This window comes from Canis aureus, chromosome 2, assembly GCF_053574225.1.
Source record: "Canis aureus isolate CA01 chromosome 2, VMU_Caureus_v.1.0, whole genome shotgun sequence".
Taxonomy (NCBI): Eukaryota; Metazoa; Chordata; class Mammalia; order Carnivora; family Canidae; genus Canis; species Canis aureus.
The window spans coordinates 31,566,860-31,593,011 of record NC_135612.1 but is presented as its reverse complement, the minus strand read 5'-3'; the positions used below and the strand labels follow the sequence as shown (position 1 = coordinate 31,593,011).

The window sequence follows — 26,152 nt, the reverse complement described above, 5'->3', positions numbered from 1 at the left end:
AACCATAGGTGAAGAGTAAATGTTAAATTTTAATATGTTTAAGATTCCCAAAATGGCCTTACTCCTTGGCATGGATAGTGATTTGTGAGCATGACATGCATACTCCTTGCCAGTTAGGGAGGTTGGTGACTCTTCCAGCTTTAGAAAGGGTAACAGAGGAAAACTGGCCAGAATGATTTTTTAGAGAGGGTGGGAAGCATAGGTTTCAGTGATGTCAAATAGTCCTTAGCTTAGTAGAGGTAGGAAAGGTGGTGTTATTCAGAACACAAGAGAAGTTCATCAGGAATCGGCCACCAACCAAACCTGAGGGCCCTGGTGGAACGACAGTCAAGGGGACTCACACCAAGGCAGGAGTCCTGGTGTGGATAGAAGAAGAATCTTGATTCTCCAGGGACCAAGTGACCCAAGATGAAAAGCTCAACCTATCCTATACATAACTTCCATAAAGCAATAGAGCAAACAAAAATACTTGTCTCACTAACTCATCTTAGAAGGAAAGTCAATCTGAAGGAGACTGAAGACAGAGATCCTGGAAGATTCCTTCAAATTAAACAACTCAAGTTCAGGTACCCATATTTTGTGTATAATATACACAATGAATTCTTTTACCCCGAAGTGAAATTAACCGTGCTTTTCCAGTATTGGGCAAGCATCATAAATTAAAACAGGCTTTGTGGGAAACCAGTACAGCCAGAGAAAGGAAACATCACGAAATCCAGGGGTTTAGTTTTCAGAGCACATTTTAATTTACGATACTAGAGAATTAGCATCTCCTAGCAGCAAAATACCAAAATGCAACACCACTCTATTTAAAACTCATATAATGGGAAATGTGTCTTTCAAAAATGGTAAGAAACAACAATAAAAACAGCTGTCACATACACATAGTACATTCACATTCCATTCCCAAAAAAGATTGTCATTTTTTTCATGAAATGTCAAAATATATATATGTATGTATAATATTCATATTCTAGAAGGCAAGAGAAATCTTCAAAATTTAAGTCTGTAAATTTAAACTTATATATATATATATACACATATATATATATATTTCGCTTAGAATAACCAAAACATTAACAATAGCAGCAACATTGATCTTTAAATATTATAATGTTATAGATTATTCACATAATGTAGATATACTTTAGTAGCTCTTTCATTATTAATATCTAATATAACTTACAAATTTCAAGGTCCTGGTTTCATTGCCAAATAACTTAGACTCTAGATTCACTAAATACTATGCAAAGAATGATTTTAAAACACAGACTGTAGGACATTTTCTAGACCAGAAAAAAATCATACCAAGAGGTTTTAGCAGAAAAATCAGGTCTGAAAGAGGTTCAAAGACATGTAAGGAAACTCTAGGATTCCCAAGACAAAAGAGATGACCTGACAAGCTCCCCGAAATGTTGAATTGAATCCCAGAAATGTGCCAATGGGGACAAAAAGGCACTGCCACCTCTTTGTGGAGCTATGTTTCATTTGAATATGGCATGAAAGTGATTAATAACTGGAAAACTTCCCAATTAATAAGGGATAGAATCATTTCTCATGAGGAGCTAAGATACTGGACCAGGAGATCGATACTTATTCTGATAGCCACAGGCATAAAAACCAAGATTTCAGGGGGACCTTATGTATTTAGGCCTAGAAGGTAGGAAAGACTGATCAATGCCACTGGATCAAATTGCTAATCCTATTGGCTTAAAAAGAACCCCTGATGAAGTAACAGGGGTTTCTTTGTACCTGGATTCATTTACAGAAGTCACTCCTGCCATTGTGGCTTCTTTTGTATTTCAAAGATTTTCCAGAAGAGGTAAATGGTTAAGTCTCACAATGGAGTGGGGTGGAGTGGAGCCTTATAAGAAGACTACTCTTGGGATCCCTGGGTGGCGCAGCGGTTTAGTGCCTGCCTTTGGCCCAGGGCGCGATCCTGGAGACCTGGGATTGAATCCCAAGTCGGGCTCCCTGTGCATGGAGCCTGCTTCTCCCTCTGCCTATGTCTCTGCCTCTCTCTCTCTCTGTATGACTATCATAAAAAAAAATAAAATAAACTACTCTCTGATATTTATTGTCAATAGTTTGTCTCCATTTTCAAACCAGTTTACACACTATTTCAACTGATTCTTAGACACACACACACACACACGCACACAAATGTGTGACGAAGCCAGGGTAGACATCCAAGTATTGTATTTTAATTTTTTTAAGATTTTATTTATTTATTCATGAGAGACACACAGAGAGAGGCAGAGACACAGGCAGATGGAGAAGCAGGCTCCATGCAGGAAGCCCGATGGGGATTTGATCTCAGGACCCGGGATCATGCCCTGGGCCAAAGGCAGACACTCAACCACTGAGCCACCCAGGCATTCCAATATCCAAGTATTTTAAAGACCAGGAAAACTGAGGTTCATAGAGACCAAAATGATTTAGCTTGTCACAGTCACACAAGCTAACAAACTGGTAAATATCTTCTGCAGAACTTAACTCTATCCAACAGTTATTTATCATTTTTTAAAAAGACTTATTTGTTTTTGGGGGGAGGGGCAGTGGGAGAGAATGTTAAGCAGACTCCTCACTGAGATGGAGCCACATGTGAGACTCCATGTCACAACCCTGAGATCATGACCTGAGCCAAAACCAAGACTCAGCCACTTCACCAACGGAGCTACCCAGGCATCCCCAAGTTACTTCTTTTTAAGAACAGGGGCTTGGTCATAGCCGTTTTCTGGAGAATGAAGTAATTTGAAGAGGGTGGGGGGGAAAGAGGAAGAAAACGGGTTCCAGAGAAAAAAGGGAGAGAAGTGGTGCCACTTGACAGTATCCTACACTTCAAAACAAGCAAGGTGCATTTCACATGTAGAACACAGACAATTAAAAAAATACTTAAATACTTTAGTCCTACAAATAGTTTCTCCTTTTGGCCTTCATTACTGCACCGTTATGCAGATACTGGGGCAGACACTGAAATGTAAGATCAGTAAGAAACTTTTACATGAGCTCCATGATCTCTTAAGACACATAAAAAATGTTACAACCTGCTCTCGGGACCCTGCTCCTATCCCTCCAGCACAATACAGTGACATTAAAATAGATGTCTATTTGTTTCATTTGGTAGTTTTCTAAAGTGGTTTTACAAAATAACACTAATGAATATTCTTGCTAAGTCCTTAAGAAAATTAACTTTTTCTCTCTTGTATCTAAGGTGAAAGGACTTCAGCGTGCTTAGAGCTTTCATAAATTTAAGTTTGGATTCTACTTGGATAGTTACTGGAGATGTAAGCAGAAATTTTAAAGTGACCATAATAGCTAACTTAAAAAGCTGTCATATTTTACACAACCATTTTGAGAAAATTCAGTGACTCTTAGCCTACTGGTTCCATAAAACAAAATTATACTAATTCCATTGTAAACAACTTACATAAAATGATAATCTATGAGCTAGAAGATTTAGGTTTAAAGTTTAGGAGTGTGATACTTTGAGCTATTAATCAAGTTCTTATTTTGAATCAGTAAATGTGTTTTAAAGAATTCATTGAATTAAAAAGGAGACCATTCATGAAACCATCGTGTAACATGATGCAAAAGTCCTATAAATCCCTGTTGGTCTTCAGGCACCACCTGTCCCAATCCCCTTGCCCCCTACCCAGCCTCTCTAACATCCTACACTATAAATGCCCCGCCAACAGAGTCTTCTGACTCTGAATTGAAAGAGTGAGGCACTAAAAGGTAAATTATGCTTTGGTAAGCAGGAAATTGGACGATTCTTTGAGCTTTCCTGAGGTAGTGGAGTTTCTCCTTCTAGTAACAGTTAAAAGTCTAGGGAGTTGAATTAAGAGACAGTGAAGTGTTGGTCATCATACTTAAACACTATCCTGAAGTTGGTGGTTTCAGTGGTTATGTGATTATCCCACACTCCAACAGCTTTTCAGTAGAATCTTGATTGCTATGTGGAAAACTTAAGATATTAAGGTTGCCGTGTGACTATGGCAAGCCTTGAAGGCCTTATCTAAGTCATTACAACTTGGATTTAATTGCTAACATTTCTGTAAAAGTACCTGGCATACAGTTGGAGCTCAGTAACTATCTGATGACTGACTTTTAGATTTCTGATTTAGCTCCGTACGATTACAAGGAAAAACAAACATAAAAACACCCAACCAAATGCAGGTTACTTGTCGCCTTTGTGCATGTAATTTTGGATGGCCCTCAAACTACAAGGTTAAGCTCGAATGGTACTGGGCCTGGTATAGCACACAAGTCCATATTAGCTCTATTTATCAGATACCTTATTTCTATCATGATTTTATCATGATGCGATCATGGGATTTTTAGCCATAAATAACTTTTTTGAAGACCAGGTAATCCATTGTCTCTGTTGCTCTTCAAGCTTTTCTGCCAAGCATTTAATCAAGATGGGGTCCACCTTAGAGTCAAATTTATTAGCAAACCAATGTCCTTCATTTATAAGCCACCTTAATTCTGCTGCTCCAAAGATACACACACTTCGAAGGTGGGAGCCAGTACATCGGGGGTACAAAAGGCCTTCATGATAATTCCACTTGACAAGGCGGGTCTTACTCTGTAAGTCAGACACATCCTGGGCTGACCTAGAAATCTCCCCAGGTATTCCTGGTACTCGAATTAAGGTAGCCCAAAAATGTTCATCAGGCGAGTATGTATCTTTAGACCAGACAAAAAAGTCTTTAACCAGGGAGTTGTTGAAAATATATTTAACAAATGCTCGACTTAAAACAAAATAAGCACTGCCAACGAATATCTCAATGTTATGAGGGGGGGCTTCCTTGGAGATGTTTGTCCTTATCGGTAGCTTCACATATTCATAAGGCACTTGTCTGAGTTCATGGTGATAAGTGAATCTTTCCACTTTACTGTTAGGGGGTTTCACTGTTTCTAACATATTTGCTCCATTGAGTTTCTTCAACTCTGACACTAATTCAAAGTTTGACTTCAAAGGAAAATCTTGCCCACACAGATTGATAACATATTTCCACTGAACTGAGGACTTGAGGAGGTCAGATAAGCAATTCAAATCAGCTTGGAGTCTGGAAATGTGTGCATATTGCACTGTCTCTAATTTGGAGGCAATGAAAACATTGGAGAAGCACTTAGCTAAATTGTTCATGGCAAATTTGAAGGTATCAGGTGACTTGTGGTCATAATGGATGCAGTAGATATTGTGCTGGTTGTATATAGCATGGAGTAGCCTTTCAACCATAATGGCGTCTTTATGAACAACCAAAGAATAGGCTATTGGGAAGCTCTTCTCTTCCCTTGAAACAGGCTTTTGATGGTACCCTCTTAGGGATTGATAAACGTCACAATCACTCGTTATTGCCACAACATCCTCATCATCCAAGTCAATGATGTCTTTCCTTCTTATTTCCAGACTCTTGCCAATTTCCAAAGGTGCCTGTTCATAGATACCTGAACAGTTAACTTCATACTGGACTTCATTCTTCACATTGGTGTATCTGTTCCTTACAAAAGGCGAGGTACTCAGGAAGGCTTCAACCAAGTAAATGCCTCTCTGAGGGAAGAGGAGGCTTCTCACATTTAGAAGCTTCAGCAAGGAGAACAGCCACAGAGTTACAAATAAGATAAAAACTTTCTGCTGTGCTGGGTATTTAAAACAACATTTGAATGTCTTCATTCTGTAGGAGGAAAGAGGAATAATTCAGTTGAAATAAGAGAAAGAGAACTGATAAAATTAGTTCAGTTCAATCAAAATTCACTGGGTACCTTTTACATGCCAACCAGAATGCTGAGCCTCTAGGTAGATAAAACAAGGTTCTCACCCTTATGAGAATCCAGAAATAAGGGAATGAGAATATATAGAATGGTGCTATTTTGTGGTGTTCTGTGTTAAGTATACCTGAAATTTGAGAGCTGTTGGTTACCAGATAGAATGGCCAATTATGTAAACTGCTAAACTATAGGTACTGTGTAACTTTTACTGTCTGCATTTATGCTTAGCATATATGGGGAGAGATTACTGTGGCTTGGGCAGAAATGGGCATCTAATCTACAGAATTAGATGTCAGGAAGGGGTCAGTGGAGATGCATATGGCCTATCTGAGCTTAAAAGGAACATTCATCTTGAGTCTATCTTCAGATCCTTATTAGATATAGATCTGAAGCCAGATGGGGAAAGTCCAGTGAACCTCACTGCTATAGACTGAACGTTTATGTCCCAATTCATATGTGAACCCTAAGCCCCAGCGTGATGGCATTAGGAAGTAGGGGCCCTGGAAAATGATTAAATCATGAGGCTAGGGCCCTCTTTGATGGGATTAGTACCTGTATAAGAAGAGACCCCAGAGAGTTCCCTTATCCGTTCCACCAATGAGGTATAGGTCAATTACATCTAACTATAAAGTCTGAAACAAATCTCCGTGTGCCCCTGTGGGACAACCTCCATGATACACTGTGAAAGCAAGCAAAATTCTTGACTAGGTATAGTGTGCTCATGTGTGTCAAAAACAGATGATACAAACAGTATCTACACACAAAGAGTCCATGTTGGCAAACTCCTTCCTCTGTCACAACTACTCAACTCCGCCATGGTAGTGGGAAAGCAGCCACAGATAATATGTAAGCCAGAGGGCCTGGTTGTGTTCCCATGAAACCTTATTTACAAAAAGGCAGGTAGCTGGCTATTTCCAGAAGGATACTGTATATACAGGACAGGGGGAACAGGAGCTGCTTTGCAGGGCAGGGTAAGAGAGGAAGGAGGATTACGGGCCTGCGTAGGATGGATTTACGTATCACTGAATAGCCTTCTGTACTATTTGAATTTTGAAAAAATGATTATATCACTTTCTTTTTTTCCCCAGATAAAAACAGGCTAATCAAACAGAGGGCACAGACGAGTTTATTTTGGGAGCAGCAGGAAGGGAGAACCAGGAAGCACTCTCCCAAGGTCTGAGGGCAGGAGAGCCAGCTGAGTTCATAGGGCTACTTCAAAGAGGCTCAAATCCTGAGACCTGGGGAGGACTGAGGAGCCTGTGTGCAATTTCTTAATGCATCTCAATAAATCTAATGAGGACATAATCATTGTTCCTAGTTTTTTAAGAGAGAGTTAATAAGCAATTTGAACGTGATTTATTTTGATAGATTTCTTCTTCACAGGTCAATTGAAATAGATCTCCTGGGAAGGACAGACCCTCATTCACCATCACTGGAATCACTTCCGTTAAAGAACACCACCTATCCACAGAAACTGCTCCCCTCACCCCCCAGCTAGTAACATCTCAGTCTCCCCTCTGTGGGTTTCCCCGAGGTCCTATTTCTCTCTGCTCTTCACACACCCACTGCCCTAGCCGTCTGGATTTTGGCTTCCCCACATATATTGCCAACACCTTTTTCTCCAGGCCTTGCTGGCTGCCCAAACTTCTGACATGAACATCCGGCTGCTTGATGGACACTTCCCCATCTCCACCAAACGTTCTTCAGGCCCCCAACCTCAAATAAGTCCAAAACAGAACTTGACACCTTCACCTCTCCTGTGTTTTCTGTGTCCGTGTATGGTGAGACCACCCACTCACTGACCCAAGCTTGAAATCTGAGAGGCATCGGACTCTTCCATTTCCCTCACACCCACAATGATCAGGTCATCTCCTCCAGATGTCCAAATCCACCCCTTCTTCTCCAACCCCATAAACCGAATCAGCACCCAGGGAATCCCAGTCAGGCTCATGGCCCTGGGTCCGCTTGTCAGGTCTTTCCATCCACTCAGGCTCAAGGCTAAGGGTCCTGCCAGTCATTACAGAGCGTGGGAAAACTGACTCCCAATGCACAAGGCCACACAAACCACAACCCAGAAGCTGGAGCACACATTTAGATGTAGGTGTTATGATAAAATTTGACTCCTGCAGGGAGCCTGCTTCTCCCTCTGCCTGTGTCTCTGCCTCTCTGTGTCTCTCATGAGTAAATAAATAAAATCTTAAAAAAAAGAAAGAAAGAAAGAAAGAAAGAAAGAAAGAAAGAAAGAAAGAAAGAGACTTACATAAATGGCCAGAATTAATCTACCCAAAGTAAATTTTTGCTTTGTCTTTTCTCCCTTCACTGGTCCATGGCATCTCTACTTAGCATCAGTTAATAGTTCCCTCTGATACCACAGTAGTAAAATGAAAAGATCCCCTTACATTTCTGAAACGGTCCACAAAGTCTTCCAGAGTTGTCATGGTGTTTATGATGCACCATTTTACTATCTCATCTTCACACATACGTAAAAAGGCAAAGGCTGACTCCCTGTCCGGTCACCCATTTCAAGGGCTCCTTGCAGCCCCACTTCCCCTGTCCTTCCTCAGAAAACATGGACCCCATACTTCCTGCTTCCAGTCTGGTGCCTGGAGAGTCGGGCCGGAGCCCGGGGCTCGGCTGCCTGCCCAGGGAGGGAAGCCAGCAGCTCAGAGCTCTGAGAAGTCCTGGGGGAACCGACCCTGGGTCCCACGTTCCCACGTCTGGGCTTCACCAGGCAGGGACAAGCTGGAATTCTAAAGGGACAAGGAAGGGAATTGGGCCAGCCTGGCATCTGGCTCTTGGATTCCTCATCTCCTTTCCTACTCTGGGCATCTTTAAGGAGGAGCGCTGTCTGTCTAGGGGTCAACCGGGGTCATCAGGGGAACCAGGCAGCCCTCCAGTGCCACCCTGTCCCAAGTCAAAACCCCTTCCCTTGCTTACCACGGCCAGATATTCCTTTGACCCAAAGCATTCCTTCCCCAAGTTAGAAGGAAAAAGAGGAGGTGCAAGCCTTTTGGTTAACGAGCTTTTGTCAAATCCTGAAAGGGACTGTGGGGCTTGGTGAGAGCATCCCAGGGCACGTAGCCCCAGGAAGTCGGAGCCCACAGTTCCTAATGGTGGCTCTGCTCTCCTGGGACAGAACCTGTGTGTGACACCCAGGGAGAGCTGCAGAGGGTTGGGGGGGCGCCGCTCTGGCACTGGCTCCCTGCCCCCCTCTGCAGGCCGAGGGTGGGGAGGATGGGGTGCTCCTGAGGTCTGATCAGCGCCGGTGAGGCTGTGGTCCCTGGCCACACTGCTCCTGGGGGGTGGGGGTGGGGGGCTGGGGCAGCGACGTCACTTTCTACGAACACCCAACCCAGCTCCTTCCCTTTAAAAGGCCCATGAGCAGGATGCAAGCAGGTGTTCTGCGGCCAGGAAGTGGTCTAATGAGTGCTTTACAAACAGGTGCCCCCCCAGGGCAAGGGTGCCTCCCACCCACCTGCGCAAAGAGGAAGCCGGTGCAGAGTGGAGGGTGGAGCCGGCCGGCCCCGGGGAACTGCGGATCTAGGGCTCGGCTGGAAGAAGGCCTGTTTGGGCAATTCAATGAAAACCCAACAAAGTGGTTGAATGAAGCCTTTTCCGCAAATTCTCTTGTTTACTCGGCCCTTCTGGGCACTGTTCACAGCCTTAAAAGAAACAGCAGGCTTGCAAAAGGCACAGGCAGCCAAGCGATGGGGGGGTGGGGGGGTCGCCCTGGGTGGCCGCAGGGTCGCGGGCTCTTCCGGAGGCCCCACCGTCCCGAGGCACCTGCTCGGAGCCGTGCGGGGAAGAGGGAGGACGGGTAATCAGCCCAGGGAGGAGGGCGGCTGACGGGGAAGGACCCAGTGTGGCCTAGCTTAGCCCCACGAGGGGGCTGCCGTGCGCGTTTGCAGGTGCTGTGGCCCGGGCCCCCCCGAACCCCCCGGCCCCCCGAACCCCCGGCCCCCTCCAAACCCCGGAGCCCTCTGAGCCCCCGGCTCCCTCCGAGCCCCCAAGCCCCTGGCCCCCCAGCCCCCCGGCGCCCCCCCCCCGCCCCTCTGAGCCCCCGCCCCCCTCCGAGCCCCCACCCCTCCTCCCCCTCCTCCTCCTCCTCATCCCCTCCCCTTCCTCTCCTTCCCCCTCCCCCTCCTCCCCAACTTGCTTCAAGATCCCGCCCAGACCTGACTGTCCTGTATCATCTATCCTCTCTTCCCCGCCAAGTTTTGACATAGATTCAATGTTTTAGAATTCGTGCCCGAGTGCCTGCATGCAGTGCTCTTTATTTTTTCAAAAAAGGATTTTATTTATTTATTCATGATAGAGAGGCAGGCAGAGACCCAGGCAGAGGGAGAAGCAGGCTCCATCCCGGGACCCCAGGATCACGCCCTGGGCAGAAGGCAGGCACTGAACCGCTGAGCCACCCGGGGATCCCCAATGCTCTATATTAATGTAGTATCATCATCATGATGAATGTGGGACCACTGACCACAGTGTCCTCGCGTGGGGCGAGGTTCTAAGGCCGCTGTATGTGTGCGATCCCTCCAGCGGATCAACGAGGCAACTACTACCTTTCTCTTTCTTTTAGGAGACAGGAAACCGAAACAAGCCGTGATTGAGAAATCACCCAAGGTCACACAGAGCTAGGACCGCCCCCCCCTTAGTTGAAATCTGAACTGGGAGAATCTGGCTCCAGAGATGCCCCCTTAGCCCTCTAGGTAACCCTGTTCCTCAGAGCATAAAGCTTTCCACAGTAGTTTTAGTCCTTGACTCGGATTTCTGACTGCTGTTTCTTATCTGTCCTAAAGCTGAAGCAGGGCCGACCCCCTAGCCCTGAGATCTTCCACCCGATCACCCGGATTGAGTACACTGAGAACTGCCTGGAGCGAGGCTGGGGGAGGAACTTTCCGGCCCTGCAGTCAGGGGTTGGGCAATCCAGGGGCTGCTCAGGAGAGCCTCCAGTCAGTCCTTCCGCCATGGAATCCACTGCAGGAAAACCAAGGTGGCTCATCCTACGAATTCTTGTCTCATATCCCATCACTGACAGTTTACTTACTGATTTACTTGTTTTGGTAGTGGCCAGTCACACGGTTTGGGTTTAGACAACTTTCTGGGTGAAATCTCTCTCCACGTGAAGAATATTCCCTCTGTGGGCAAACTTTAAATTCTTAAACTTGGCATCACTACGTGTTAGTGTGAAAAATAGGATTTGAAGAGTTTATTGATTTAGAAACATCAAGATTTGGTGTCTTCCTAATAAGGTTTTACAAAGAAGAATGATCACTCAAGAACATTAATATAGGGATCCCTGGGTGGCGCAGCGGTTTGGTGCCTGCCTTTGGCCCAGGGCTCGATCCTGGAGACCCGGGATCGAATCCCACGTCGGGCTCCCGGTGCATGGAGCCTGCTTCTCCCTCTGCCTGTGTCTCTGCCTCTCTCTCTCTCTGTGACTATCATAAATAAATAAAAAATAAATAAATAAATAAAAGAAGTGCATCCTTGGTGGACTGACAAAAAAAATTTAAAAAAAAGAACATTAATATAAAGATGAGCTCACTAAAAATACAACAAACAAACAACACCCCCCCCCCCCCCGCCCCATCTAGTTAAATAAGCTAAGGTCCTTCTACTGTAGCTCCTTGATTTCAATAAGGTCATCGATTCTCCCCTTGATGACTCGCTCATCACCAAACCAAGCGAAAGTTGTAGAGTAGGCCCATTAGTGGGAGGATGACTCAGCAGAGATGCCTTTCCTTAACACCCCCACAGTACCTGAAGCGCCTGTAAAGGAGCAGAAAGGCAAGTTCCTTGCCCAGATGACCTTACATTCTCATTGTTCTAGAGGGAAGCTGGCAAGGCAAGTAATGATCAGACAGTAAGTAGGTAAACAGCAACCATGTAAAACACAGGAATGGCATGACTGGGTCAGTCAGAAATACATAACGAAGGGAAGACAAGCCCTCCAATAATAAGTTGTTATGGGCTCAAGAAGGAAAAGGAAATGATTTTCCATTCTCTGTGAATAAAGGAAAACACTTTCATTAAAAAAAAAATGAGAAAGTCAGAAATGTGTCAAGAGGAAAATAAAGCTCACCAGTAATCCACCACCTGGCAAAAGTGTTCTGTGGCCCTTATGTCCTTCCAGAGTGTTTTTCAATAAAGACACACCTTTGTGGGCTTGCTTTTTAACAAGAAGTCTTACCATAGAGGCCCTGTCTTACCTGTTTCTTTCACTTCACAACCTACTGTGAATAAGTCCTATTCTAAACTGTGTCTGTAAATTGTTAGGAATTAAACAACTTCTGAGGTCAACATGGTTTTCTATAGGAAAAAAAAAAACCAAACCATTTTAATAATAGAATTTACTTTTCTGGGCCTTCTTCACCAAAGCTTAATTATCCCACAATTCCTGAGGAAATCTGGAAGCAAAATCCTAGAACTGACAAGGACTTTAATAGTAATGGAGTCCAAATTCCTCCTTCTCTAGATGAAAACACAGTCCTAGCCATCATCTAATGGTGTTTCACTCTTGGGATGCCAGGAATACGTGTAGTCCATTGTAAACATGTCTGTACATCCAACAGCTCCCCAACAAGGGACTAGACAGAGGGGGGACTTCTATTCCCCAATAGCTAGACCCCTCATGGTGGCATTCAGTCTAGCCTGGCTCCACTGCCACCTCCACTGAGACTGTTCAGGTCCAAGTCAATGAAACTCATCATAACCAGATGCAGTGGACACATTCCTGTCATTTCCTAATGGTCTATACCGAGCACTAAAACTAGTTGTATTATTTATTCCATTCAATAAAACTACGAAGTTAATTATCTCTTTATCTCTTTCTTTAGCCCCCCCTCCCCATCACTGTCCCCATTTTTCAGATTAGGAAAATGAGTTACTGAGGATAAATAGCAAGTATGTGAAAGACAGCATTTTCAACTCTGGCCAATTTCAGAGCCTCCAGTATTAACCACAATGCCAGGATGCCTTTCCAACCTCATGGCGAGAGTAGAATCCTGTTGGTTCTACACCTAAAATGTGTTTTGAATTCACCCACACTTTCCCACTCCACAGGAACCACCATAGGCCAAGCCATCATCAGCTCTTGCCTCTAAAAAAAAAAATAACTTCCTCACTAGCCTCCCTTGTGTCCCTGTAATCCATTCTCTGTACTGTAGCCAAAAAGATCATTTAAACACATAAATCAGACTGCTCTCCTTCCTAGTCCCACTCCCTACACTTAAAAACCTTCATTGGTGTTTCATTACACTTAGAATAAAATCAGAAATCCTTTCCATGCCACAAGGCCCAGCCAGTTCCTGTCCATACCTTCCTCTCCAACTTCATCTTATTCTGCTCTTCTTGCTCATACACTCTAAGCAACACCTGCCTTCTAGAAGTTTCTATAACAGTGGTCTCTTTCCTCCCTCAGGACCCTTGCACGTGCTCTGCTCATGTTCAGACCATTTTTCTCTGGATCCTGGAGTTACTGGCTCCTCTCTGTCCTTCAAGCTATAAGAGAAATGTCCTTTCCTCAGGGTTTCTCTGATTACCCTTCTCTAGTCTTTTTCCTGACTGTTGAACTCCTTGTTTTCTTCCATCCACTCATCACAGCAGCAGTAACTTTGCTTGTTTATTTCTGCGTCCCTGACAGACCTTGCTCCTGCTCCACCTCCAGCTCCAGGTACATACCTAACTGGCACAGGGTAGTTGTTCAGTGCGACAAAGTCAGAAGACCTAAGTTCTAGTCTGGGCTGTGCCATCAAAAACTCTTCAAGTTGGGGCTCTTGGGTGGCTCAACTGGTTGAGCCTCTGACTCTTGGTTTTGGTTCAGGTCATGATCTTGGGGGATGTGGGCTCAAGACCCTTGTGGGGCTCTGCACTCAGTGTGGAGCATGCCTGTTCCTCCCCCCGCCCCAACTCATGCTCTTGGGAGTGCTCACTCTCCTCAAATAAATAAATAAAATCCTTAAACAAAACCTAACCCAACTCAAATCACCCTGGCAAGTCATTTAATATTGGGCACGTGCTCACTTCCCATGTGTTAAATGGGTAATAGTCTCTCTATCCCGCAATGCTATCATGAAGGTCCTATAACACAGGCATATGAAAGGGATACAGAAAACATCTTTGGTATGCAATGTCAGGTCCCAGGACCTCTACAAGAGGAATGGTTCTTGGGAAAACTGGGAAAGAGTCCATACGTTATGGTTTAGTTTTCTTTTTCTGAAATGGCCCATGCATTATTTCCCACATTCTGACGCTGTAATTACTTTTTTTCACTCCCTGACAACATTCTTTTTTTGTTAACGTCCGGTGCATATACTGTTCCTGAAGACATACACCTGTCTTTACAAGTGCAAACGCTATACTCACCGCCTTTGACAATAAAGGCCTGAGTGAAAATGCTGGGCAGGAACATGAGTTTGTCAAACACCTGCTTGTAATTCTATCAACTAGTAAGTTTACTGAAGTGTCTTAGTTTTTGAGACACTTATGGAGACACTTTATGGGGTCATTTAAAGTCATATGAGAAATGAGCAACCCACATCAGGATGTATTTACCAGATGGCGGTCCCTCAAGGTCATCAGAGATCTGGGCTGCAGCAAAAAAAAAAAAAAAAGAAAGAAAGAAAGAAAGAAAGAAAAAGAAAAGTGCAGAAACAGCCAATTTTTTTATAGTCACAAAAAAAGAGAAGAAACCAACGTGGTTCTGGCTTTGTTGCATCTGGTCCAGAGGGCAAACATCAAAAGCTGATTGTGTACCTCGCTGTGCAAAACTATAAGGCTAAGTCTTTAGCAGGAAGTCTAAAGGTCCATAAATGATCCTATGGAATGAAGTTTCTATTTTGTAAGTTTGTGACTGTCATTATATGTTGCACAACATTAAGGGCTTTTTTCATGAAAAAAAAAAGGATGGGATTTCAAAAATAAAATGTGTTCCTCCTTTTTAGATATAAAAGGTTACCAAAAAAAGGTTGATTAGTGTATTTGACCTCTGCCTCTCAAGCTTGATGAACAGCAACATTACATTCCTTTCTTAGGTTCTTCTTTTCTCCGCCTTCCACATTTAGCTGGACACAATATAGAACCAAAATAAATGTGTTATGTTCTAAATGTAAAATGTGGGTTGAGACTATCTTGGCTGCTTTTTCTATAAAGAAGAAAAACTGAACAGAGAGACATTTGTGTCTTTCTTGAAAATATATGTTTAGTGTGCTAGAAAGAGAAAAAAACTTTCCCCACCCTAGGTTGGCACCCCCTCCCTCCTACTGAAGTTTCTAGAAGCACTTATTTGGTATCATATAGCTAACTCCATATTTTATACTGGCCAAAATTAATTCCTCAAAGGTTAGGTAGCAGCTAAAGAGGTACAGTAATTCTGATTTGTATGTGTGCACTTAAAGTAGAATCTTGAATGTCCGTAAGTACATCCCAGAGGCAGCACAGGGATAAACAGATGTGAATGCAGACTATGGATGGCAGAGATGGCTTAAGGCCAGGCCACACTCTCCATGAACGGATTAGACACACTCTGTTTTAAATCATCAGGAAAGCACCTTTGTTTTCTGTGTTTTGTTGCTGTGGTGGGAAGCTGAGGGGGAGACTTCAATCTCCTTCTGCACTTCCATGGAAAAATCCAAGACCGGCTACCCTGGCATGACTTTGTCATTTCATAAAGATCTATGTTTCTTGATTTAAAATGTACATATTGTCCTGAGAGCTTGTGTGCGTGTGTATAGACACAAAAAAGACCCAGGAATTTAAAATTAAGATAAAGGGGTGGAACAAATAAAATCTGCAGTGCTTTGAAAAAATTCTGACAAATAGGAATTTCAAAGGTTGGGATTTCATGTAAAATGTCTCCAGAAGTCAAATCTAGAAATGACTCCAGGAAGCTCTCCAGTTGGCATCTCCTACAAGGATGCATTCTAGCAATGGTTTTAATTAAGATAACACATCTCAACATACAGGCTTACATATATATAGGCTTATATTTTAGATTAATACAATAAAAAAGTAAAAGATTGGTTAGTTAAAAATGATCTAGGCAAACATACGCGCCAACTGTACATAATGCAGGTATAAAACCAGGCTCTTCAGATTTGCACACGGACTATAACATTACAATCATTAAATCAGTCTGGCACTGGTGTCAGACCAGTTCAGTGAGACGAAATTCAGAAAAAGACTCAAGTAGGTGAGAATTTTCCCTATGGCTCTGGTAGAGATAGCCAGTTGCTCTCCATTATCCATCCTCCCTCCCTTCTTTACCAAGAGAACCCCTACATCATTGCTGGCAGAAATGTGCTCCCTGCAAAGCCTTTCACGGCAGTCTCCATTGTAGAGGAACGGTCAGCACAGGATACTGTGGGGTACCTGGGCAAGTTCTTTACAGAAGCCTGATTCAAGGGCAGGCATGCCATTTTGTTCCTTTTTCCCCTTTGCCCACTTTTCTGCATGGAACTCTGGTGTGATGGCTGGACTTACAGTAGCCATAGTGGAACCATGAAGAAAAGGCCAAGGGACAATCAGAGCTCTCAGCTCTGAAATCCTCAAACCACTGAACGAGCAGCAGGAAACCACTGTGCATACTTGTTATATGAGTAAAATACGCTGTTAAGTCTAAGCAACTTCACAAAGATGCACTTTGAAAGATGACCGTGTGAAAATGGTGATGCTTCACACACACATACATGAACACACAAGCAAGATTGAGCATAAATGTAAACTAGGTTACAACTACTTGTACAACAGTATGATCCTGCACATGGTCAAGTGTGAGCTTCTATGTCTTGGGCGATGTGAACTTCTCATCTGTCTGTGTTTAGAGGCAGATGGAGGCCTTAGGTAAACACCTGAAGGAGAGTAGACACGAAGATTTACCAAATTAACTCTGATACTGGCACAAAGTGTGCAGCACACGCATCCCACTTCGGGGGAGCACTCCCCAGCTCTTGGCAAACCTCCACTGTGCATGGTTCTAGTCATAAGCAGGGGTAGGCCCCGTGATCTCTGAAAGCACCTGCAGGCAGGCTGCCTTCTTGCCGACTTATTTGTAGATAATTTATCTATCTATCTTCACCCACGTAGGGTGAAGCTGTTGAGTTCTGAGCACCCCCCCTCCCCTGCCGTTCCAGCCTCTCTGACCCCCTGCATCTCACCCTCCGCTTTACACTTCTCTGTACAACATAACTGGTTTGGAACTTACAGCCGATAATTCTGAATTTAAGTCCCGACTTCACTAAGAAGCTGCCACCAGTCTAGTCAGCCCTCTGCCTCCTTGCCTGGCCACCAGGCGGAGGCGCCCCCGCCCCCATGGATGTTGGCATGGCCGGGCGCCCGCCTGGGGCACTCTGGCGGCAAAAGCGGACGGGCAAGGGGCCGAAGTGTGTAAAGGGGCCACGGCCAGCGGAGGAGCAGCAAGCCTCACGGTCCAGCAGCAAGCAGCCTCGCAGGCGGAGGGCGCCGGGCTCAGGGCTCCCCTTCCCCGGACCACGGGCCTCCTGCGCCCACTGCAGTAGTCTTACAACTTCTCCGTAGGCTTGACTCTTTCAAAAAGGGTAGCCAGGGATCCCTGGGTGGCGCAGCGGTTTGGCGCCTGCCTTTGGCCCAGGGCGCGATCCTGGAGACCCGGGATCGATTCCCACGTCGGGCTCCCGGTGCATGGAGCCTGCTTCTCCCTCTGCCTGTGTCTCTGCCTCTCTCTCTGTGACTATCATAAATAAATAAAAATTAAAAAAAAAAAAAAAAACAAAAAGGGTAGCCATTTTTTCCTGTTTAAAAGTAAGAATCACAGGGGTCAACAGGAGTGCGCGGGACTAAAAGCCCTCAAAAGTCTCTGCTTCACATTGGGATTCAGGCACCTCATTTTTAAAGATTTGTTTAAAAATTGTATTTATTTAAAATTTTAAAAAATAAAAAATAAAAATAAAATAAAAAATAAAAATTTTATTTATTCCTGAGAGACCCAGAGAGAGAGAGAGAGGCAGAAACCCAGGCAGGGGGAGAAGCAGGCTCCTTGCAGGGAGCCCGATGTGGGACTGGATCCCGGGACCCCAGGGTCACGCCCTGGGCTGAAGGCGGTCGCTCACCTGCTGGGCCCCCCGGGCGCCCCTGGGCATATATTTTACATATACCGTCATCCTTATACCCTACTTTTATCCCCCTTCAACTGATTCCCATCCATCCATTAAACGTTTACTATGTGCCTACCACCCCCAGGGAGGCCCTGGGTTAGAATCCAGGGACAGACAACCAGAAAGTGTCCTGCCTGGAGGAGTCCAGGGAGAGACAGTGTGGTCCTAGGTGACCCGACAATACAACCCAAGAAATCGCAGCTATTTTGGTACATTTGAATATTTTTGGACAAAGATAATCTCTCAGAAAAGGTGGGTCACCAGCTAGCGTGAAGAGATGGTTCTTTAATCAGGGATTTTCTTGGCGTAGTATGATTCTATGTTCCTCCTTTTTAGGTTCTCTTGTCTGGTTCCACATCCCTTCCTTCAGCTCCATAATCTCCATAATCGTCTCTTTTCACCATTTAGTCTTTGCAGCCTCATTGGTGTCTACTTTGTGTGTCACTCCCCTCCTGTCCCCTGATGCACCTGCCAGCACACCTGCCTGCCTGCCTGCAAGCTGGGTGGGGTGCTCACTGGGGAGCTAAGGACCAGGGCACCCTCCCTGGCAGCTCAGGTGGCAGGCGCGGGTGGGGAGAAGGCACCCACTGCAAATATTCCAAATGCGCCACAGGATGCAGAGGAGCAGAAGGGAGAGGGCGGAGGCCTGGCAAGCAGAGCAGCTGGTAGGCCTTGTTCTTCCGGGTCGCGGCCCCAACGACCCCCTCTGCCACAGCTTGAACGAGGGACCCCACCACGGGCCTCCTGGGTCTGGAAAGTGACTGGGAGGAGTTCCAGGGGTGCAGAGCTTTCAGAAATAGGTCCAACTCATCCAAGAGCAGACAGTCTGACTGTCTAAGTCTGAACATGGACAGGAAGCTCTCCTCCAAAGGGACCACCACATCTCCAGCCCCCTTAGCTAGGCTGGAGAAAACAGAAGGAGAGCAGGTGAAAGAAAAGCAAAGAGCTACAAGTACAGATACTCGTGGGGATTTACCCGAGGTTATAAAGAGCTCCCTTAGCACCAGGAACCTTTTTTTTTTTTTTTGCTTGCCATGGCAAGGGGGTACATCACATCAAAGGCGTTTGGGAGCATCTTGAAGGAGAAAAGCGGGTTTCGATTTCTTTGAGACCTTTGCAGTTTGCTTTAAGACCAGTCTTTCGATGCAGGAGGAGGGAGGCAGAGAGGGCTCGAGTAGTGCTGCATAAGGATCCTGAATGACCTAACAGTGTAGGATTCCAGGCACTTTTTCATGCTCTAGCAACCATGGCTAAAAGCATTCCTGCCATAAAGTTGTTTAGCTTCCTGCATTTTTAAATTTTTTTTGTGCACTCATATTACCTAACTGTACTTTTTCAAAAATCCTATATGAATAAAATTCCACACTAGAGAAGTTTTACATAACCTAACTCTCTTGGCTAAAGGTGAGCTTTAGCACAAAGCTCTTGAGGTTTAGAGCTTGGTGGTTGGTAGTGAGGGATGGGGTAAAGCAGAGGGAAATGACAAGACACATTTCTTGTTTCTGATTATCTTAAAAATTTTTTAAAGATTTTATTTATGTATTCATGAGAGACACACAGAGACAGAAGCAGAGACACAGGCAGGGGGAGAAGCAGACCCCCTCACAGGACCCCAGGGTCACACCCCGGGCCAAAGGTAGACGCTCAAACACTGAGCCACCCAGGCGCCCCGTAAAGTTTCTGGATTCATCTTAATCTGACTATAAATAAGGTGAAACTCACTCTCTGTGGTACCTATAAACAGGTTGTGTCGGTAACACAGCTTAACTGATGGTGTAAGCAGGACAGAGAGAGGGCAGCAATCATCCCAGTCTTGGATTCCTGACCCCGTGCTGCTGGGGTCTGTAGGGTCCTGGGCGGGGTTGGGGAGCTGGGGGGACACTAAGGATAGAGTTAGGGAATAAAGTCCTCGTGGAACAACCACGTGAGGGATACTTCAGAGCAGCTGTAATTTAAATGCAAACAATGATGGAGCTGATGACAATCCTTCAGATGTCAGCCACAAGGACTGCCAAAGATGCCAAACTTTTCAGCCTCATTAACTGCGAGGAAGGCCTCTAACAAAGATACTCACATTGTTATTAATTCCTCTGGCCAGGACATCAGCAAATCAGCGGAGGACACGAAGGTTTATATGAAAGAGGACAGAAAGAGGATCCAAACAGATTTGGACAGGCTGGAATCTAGTACAATGCAATTTAATGCCGATAAATACAAACACTGACATTTAGGTCCAAGAAATTAACTGCACTCGTACCAGATGGAGAAAAGGGGTTTAACAGGAGCATTTGTAGGGAATAGTTCAGGTCTGGCAGATTGTCTGCTTGGGAGGAGTCACAGTTTATTGGGTATGAGGCTGCCAAAAGATTTTTTTTTTTTTTTAAAGGCAGCAAAGGCAAACCAAAACCCAAATCAGGGCGGTCCTGGACAGCATGAGAACCACAAAGTTGCGGAACATGACAGCCAAGCACACTCTTAGAAAGGGATGGGTCCCCCTATTCAGGTACAACCCTCCACGAGGGCTCGGAGGGCCAGAGGTCAAGCAGAACAGCGAGAAGCTAGTGACCACAGGAGGGCAATGGAAGGTCAAGGCTGAAGAAGTAAACATTCAAGAGGGAGGAAAGCTGGCTCTAAATATTAAAACAAGGGTGCTGGGCCCTGTCCCCAGAGGTTCCAATTCAGCAGACCTGGGTGGTCTTGGAATTTGCATTTCGAAGCTCCCAGGGGATGCTGACACAACTGGCCCAGGAACACTCTCTAGAGCAGGTGCTCTAAGACACAAAATTGTAATTCAGAAAAAACAAATTGTATTTTCTGAGATTTTACTAAGATACAATGGCCATTCCCCAGTAAGTCTAAATTAGGAAATGTACTGGTTTTAAAACCACACACATTGATTATTAAGATTAAGCTCTTTTTAACATTTTATGTCGCTAAACATAAGTTCCACCTTTATTTTTGGGCCTTAGCAATTCTTATTAGTTCAGCTTTGTAAAGCAAAATTCTGTTTCTGCTTCATTTTCTGACCTTTTATATGGCAGGCAATCTCCCTCTGGTCTGCTTCCATGCTTCCCATACTATGTGTTATATTCGGCAGGTCAAGCTTCATTACATATTAAAATGTGACCCATTTTTATCAAATGATATCTGGCTCCCCACATCTTCTAAAATAGCAGATATTGATCCAGTCCTTTCTCCCAAAAGCCCACACCGAGCCCACCGTGCCCAGGGGTCCATTAGGTTTCAAACCAGCTGCATTCAATTCCTGATTAATTTTATTTGATCTCATATACTTGAAGCTTTAGCGTTTCGATCCCAGTAGGAAAATTACCAGCCTATGGAATGCATATAAAATGACATGCAAAGCAATGCAAATTAATACAAAACATACACCTCTAAATTGCTTGGGTAAAGTCTGTAAGGTTTGTTTTTCTCCAGTCTGATGAGCAGTGACCAGATTCTTCTATTACAATGTATTTCATATGGCACCCAGCCCCCGACACGTGTTAGTACGCCAAGTGGAAGAGGCGCCTCTGCCTGCAAATCGGGCAAATGGGATCCAAGACTTAACTTCGCCACAGGTTCTACAGTCTTGTACAAGTTCTCAAAATTCTCCGGTTCTCAGATCCTACATCTGGAAATGGTGGAAGTGACATCATCCTAATAAAACCAGCAGCCCTGGAGCTTACGGAGTGCTCACCACAGGCTGGCACAACACACATATGCGCACACTGATGGCTGGGCACACATCGTGTACACATTGTCTGTGCGTGACGCACACATGCCCTCCTCATGGCAGCCCGCGAGAGGGTACCATAAAGCACACCCCCTGGGGCTGTGGTGCCACTTCAGAGACCAGGAAACTCTTGCAAGGCCATAAGTGAGGGAGTGACAAGGTCAGAAATGAGGCCTCATGGGCGGCCTGGGTGGCTCAGCGGTTTAGCACCGCCTTCAGCCCAGGGCCTGATCCTGGAGACCCAGGATGGAGTCCACGACGGGCTCCCTGCATGGAGCCTGCTTCTCCCTCTGCCTGTGTCTCTGTCTCTCTCTCTCTGCGTGTGCCTCTCATGAATAAGTAAATAAAGTCTTAAAAAAAAAGAAAAAAAAGACATGAGGCCTCAGCAGTCTCCCTCCAGGGGCCACTCAGCCATGCTGCAGCTTTGTTGCACGATTCCTACCTGTGTATTTCTAAATATGAAGTTAAATATGAAGTTTGCCTGACCTACCAAGTGAGAATTCAAATCGCACAGTCCTGTGTGCTTCAAAAGATGTTTCTGTAAGACGGTGACAGTCGGTTAGAGCGCGATACCGCCATGCCAGCACCATCAGACCGTTTTACCTCAGAGGACTCCAGGTGTCCTCTCCTGCCCTCTCGCCCCATCCCGTTCATACGTATAACTTATGTCAGACTCCCTCATGGTCGAGAAGCCTTCCCGCTCTCCTGCCTCTCTCTCCCGGGGGCGCTTCCAGGAGCCGCGCCTGAGGGCCAGGGCCCGGCGCCAGCGGCCCACAGCACAGCCGCGCCACGCGGCGCTCGCTCCCACACGGGGTGAGGTGGCCGCCGGCTGCCGGCCGCCCCCACAGGCAGGGGCTCGGGCCGCTCCGCAGGCCGCAGACAGGCCCACCGCAGGCTGAGGCCGCCTTCTCTGGAGCACCAGAAAGCAGCTCAGGCTCAACCAGCCAAACCTTTCTTTCCTCTACAATCTGCCCCTCGTCCGCTGTTCCTTCTTTCTGTAGAGGCAGCAGCACCTGCCCGAGGCTGGAGGGAATCCCCGCCCGGAGCTGCGCGGAGTCGCCCACGCGACCGCCGTCCGCAAGTCACTCCAGAGCCCGCCTGAATCTAAGCGCTTGTGTGACCCTAGGCCGCGGCCTCAGCCTTGCCACCGGGCCTCTCAGACCCTGGGGACAGCCCTGCCTCCCTTCCCGGCGCCTCACATCCATTCTCACACAGCGACCCAGCTGTTGCTTGGAACGGAGACCTCCCGAGGACACGCGGGTGTGACACTGTCCGGAGGACGCCTCCCCACACGGCCGCCCGGTGCGGCGCCGCGGCGCGCTGGCAGCTGCTCACCTCACCGGGCTCCGGCCCTTCGCCCCCGGGGCCCTGTGCTTCCCGCCCTTCCGCCGTGGGGGGCACCGTTCCCTGAGGGGGCGACGCTCCCCCTCCTCCCGCACTTCCTGTAAGCCGCCGCGACTCCTCCTCAGGCCCCCCCAAGTCTCCCCGGCCGCCTCCTGCCTCTGCCCGAGACTCAGCACCGCGCGGGCCTGGGCAAGCGCCCCGCGGAGCCGCGCCCCCGGATTGACCTTCCACACGGAACCCCATCCCCTCGCTACTCGCTGTCCCCGGCCTCCCCGCCAGGAGGCACACCTGAGGCGGACGCGGCAATGCTGGTGCGGGGCGCTGGCCGAGCCCGGGTCACCACCTCCCGCGCCCGAACCGGCGGCTCCAGTGCAGGGAGTCTCCAGGGACGGAGCAGGAGCTGCGCACGTCGGGCGTGCGCTGCTTGCACACCTGCCCCGCCGCCAGCCGCACCCCCCGCCTCCGCAGGCCGACACCCACCTCCCCGCCCGGCCTGAGGGCACCGGCTCAGGGGCAGGGGCCAGGGCCTCTGGCCATCCCCGCTAGGCCGACCCCCGAGCTCTGGGAAGGGCAGGCAGCGGACCGCGGGCAACGCTCCCCGCGGCGGCCCCCGGCGGGTCTCCAGGGTCAGCCCCGCACGACCCAAGTCTTTGCTGCCGCTTCGGCGCTAATAACCACGCGAGTTCAACAGCCGCAGTCACTTCTCCCACCGCACTGGATCCTCAGAGGGCGGCCCAGGAAACGTTCCCTGCGGCAATTCATTTGTTTCCAGAGATTTTAATTTCTCAAGACAGACACTCAACAAAAGCTGTCAAAGGGGGGGATCCCCTTCTGCCTTCGGCCCAGGGCCTGATCCTAGGGTCCCAGGATCGAGTCCCACACCGGGACCGAGTCCCGCGTCGGGCTCCCTGCATGGGGCCTGCTTCTCCCCCTGCCTGGCTCTCTCTCTCTCTCTCTCTCTCTCTCTGTCTCTCATGAGAAAAAAAAAAGCCGTCAGAGGGGACAGTTGGGCTGCTAAGCAGCTGAACAACAAGGGACGCTTTGCGCACCTGAGACCAGGGCGGGGGCTCCGCGACACCTGGCGCTGTTCCCGGTGCCCCCAATGCCCCGGTGCGCCGCTCTTCCATTTCACGGGGGAGAAGAGGCAAGAACTAGGGCCCGAGGGCTGCGTGCGGCCGGGGCGGGGCACCCGCGGCCGGGGCGGGCGCGGCCAGGACTCGGGCGGAGCCGGGAGGGCGCGGGCCGGGTCCCCGCCGCCCCCGCCGCCCCGCCGCCCCCGCGGGGCCTCCCTCCCGCGCCCACGGGCCGCAGCCAGGTGCGGGCCGGCCCGGGGGCCGCGGCGCCCAAGTTTTCCCGGCGGAAAGTGGGCGCGGAGGAGCCGGTCCGGGCGCCCGGGGCCCGCCGCCCCCCGCCGCCCGCAGCTGCGCACCCGCCCGGCCTCCTGGGCGGCCTGCGTGGCCGGGGCCGCTTACTCACGCGGGGCCCCGCGGCCGAGGGGGCAGCGCGGCGGGGGCTGCGCTCCGGTCCCTGCGCTCGGGTCCCGGCCCGCGGCGGCGGCGCTCCCGCCTCCTCCTCCCCGCTCTCCGACTCCGGCCGCCGCTCGACTGGCTCTCGCTCGGCCCGGGGGCGGGGGGCGCCGGGGGCCCCGTGACGCGCAGAGGAGAAGCGCCGTCGCCGCGCCCCGCCGCGGAGCTCCCCGCCCCGCCCCGCTCCCCGCCCTGCACTCCGCACCCCGCCCCGCCTCCGGCTTCCCGCCCCGCACCCGGCTCCCCGCACCCCGCTCCCGGTCCCCCGCTCCCTGCTCCCCGCACCTCGTCCCCCACTCCCAGCTCCCCGTCCCCCGCTCCCCACACCCCGCCTCCAGCTCCCCCACCCCGCACCCCGTCCCCCGCTCTCCGTCCCCCGCACCCCGCTCCCCGCCTCCAGCTCCCCCACCTCGCACCCCGTCCCCCGCTCCCCACACCCTGCACCCCGTCCCCGTCCCCCGCTCCCCACACCCAGCACCCCGTCCCGTCCCCCGCACCCCGTCCCCCGCTCCCCACACCCCGCCTCCAGCTCCCCCGCCCCGCTCCCCGTCCCCCCCGCTCCCCGTCCCCGCCCCCGCCCCGCTCGCCGCTCCTGACAAAGTTCCGAGGCCCGCGCCCCACCCTACCCCCGGCGGGGCCGAGCCCTGAGCACCCCCCCCCCCCCCCGCCCTGAGGTCACCAGGCCCCGCCCCCCGCGGAGGCCGGGAGGCCAGAGGTCTGGAGAGCCCGCCGACCTGCCGGACCTGCCCGGAGTCGCCCAGAGGCGGTGACCAAGCAAATGTGCGTCTGCGGCTCCTGGCTGGGCTCGGGAGGCCGCGGCCCTGCGGGAAGCGCCACAAGGGACAGGGCCCCGCGGCCGAGGAAGCTCCGCAAGGGCGTGCGGACCTGGCGCCTTAGCCCATGAGCAGGTGCAGAGTTGCTCCTCAGCCTCCCTACGTGTCAGCTCCGGACCCTAGGCCGGGTGCGGGAGGAGCCGGGGGGCGGGACGGGCTGGCCCCGCACCCGGAGCCTGGGGGACAGGGCAGCACCGGGCTGGCCCCGCACCGGGTGGTGGAAGGAAAGACGGCGCGGACCGACTCCGGCCACTGGGCAACATCTGCGACGTTGTGTCCGCACTTGGTAAAGTGGAGGCGACGCAGGCAGACCCGTTTGAGGACCCAGAGTGGGGGTCCCACAGGCTCAGCCAAGAGGGCTCCCGGCTTCAGGCAGGATGGCAATCAAAGCTTTGCCAGGCTTGAGTGAGCGCCAACAGCAGAGGGCTGTCTGGGAGATTCGGGCTGGGGGCTCCGGGTAGGTGCTCCTTCGGGATCCAGGGTGGGGTCCAATCAGAGGTGAGTGACAGGTGATTCGTAGGTGTTATAAGTCACCCAAGACGGGGGTGTCGATGCCAGGGTCAGCCCAGGTTTGTTGAAAGCTAAAGGTCTGGGATCTGGCTAGATGTTATCAGGCGTTTGAGGACCTGGTGCAAAACTCAGAGAATGATGAATTTTGTTGTTTCGGCCCTTGAGGGGGAACACAGCTTCTTCGGTGTTTCAGATGCAAGATCCAGAATGTGAGTAAATGGGGCCTGGCCGAGAGCCAGCAGGGGTGGGGCTCCATTCTACAGCCGGGTCCCTTCGGTTTCCCTGCTTCAGGTG

General features: G+C 49.0%; 1 protein-coding gene across 3 annotated transcripts; it reads right to left on the bottom strand.

Annotated features, from left to right (window-relative positions):
- Positions 1-722: 722 nt before the first annotated feature.
- On the bottom strand, positions 723-24,616 carry GCNT4 (glucosaminyl (N-acetyl) transferase 4). 3 transcript variants are annotated; one of them, XM_077867947.1, is made up of 2 exons: positions 24,466-24,616; positions 723-5,684 (listed from the first exon to the last, which is right to left on the bottom strand). In XM_077867947.1, exon 2 carries the CDS (start codon positions 5,681-5,683, stop codon positions 4,319-4,321), a length of 1,365 nt encoding a protein of 454 aa, XP_077724073.1. In that variant the 5' UTR covers position 5,684; positions 24,466-24,616; the 3' UTR covers positions 723-4,318. The 3 variants fall into 3 exon arrangements, with proteins under 3 accessions (XP_077724073.1, XP_077724071.1, XP_077724082.1); XM_077867945.1 differs by lacking the exon at positions 24,466-24,616 and adding an exon at positions 24,039-24,195; XM_077867956.1 differs by lacking the exon at positions 24,466-24,616 and adding an exon at positions 9,254-9,429.
- Positions 24,617-26,152: the final 1,536 nt, after the last annotated feature.

Bases quoted from the DNA above. Each gene is read 5' to 3' on its own strand.
- GCNT4 (XM_077867947.1), bottom strand. From the start codon at position 5,683: ATGAAGACATTCAAATGTTGTTTTAAATACCCAGCACAGCAGAAAGTT.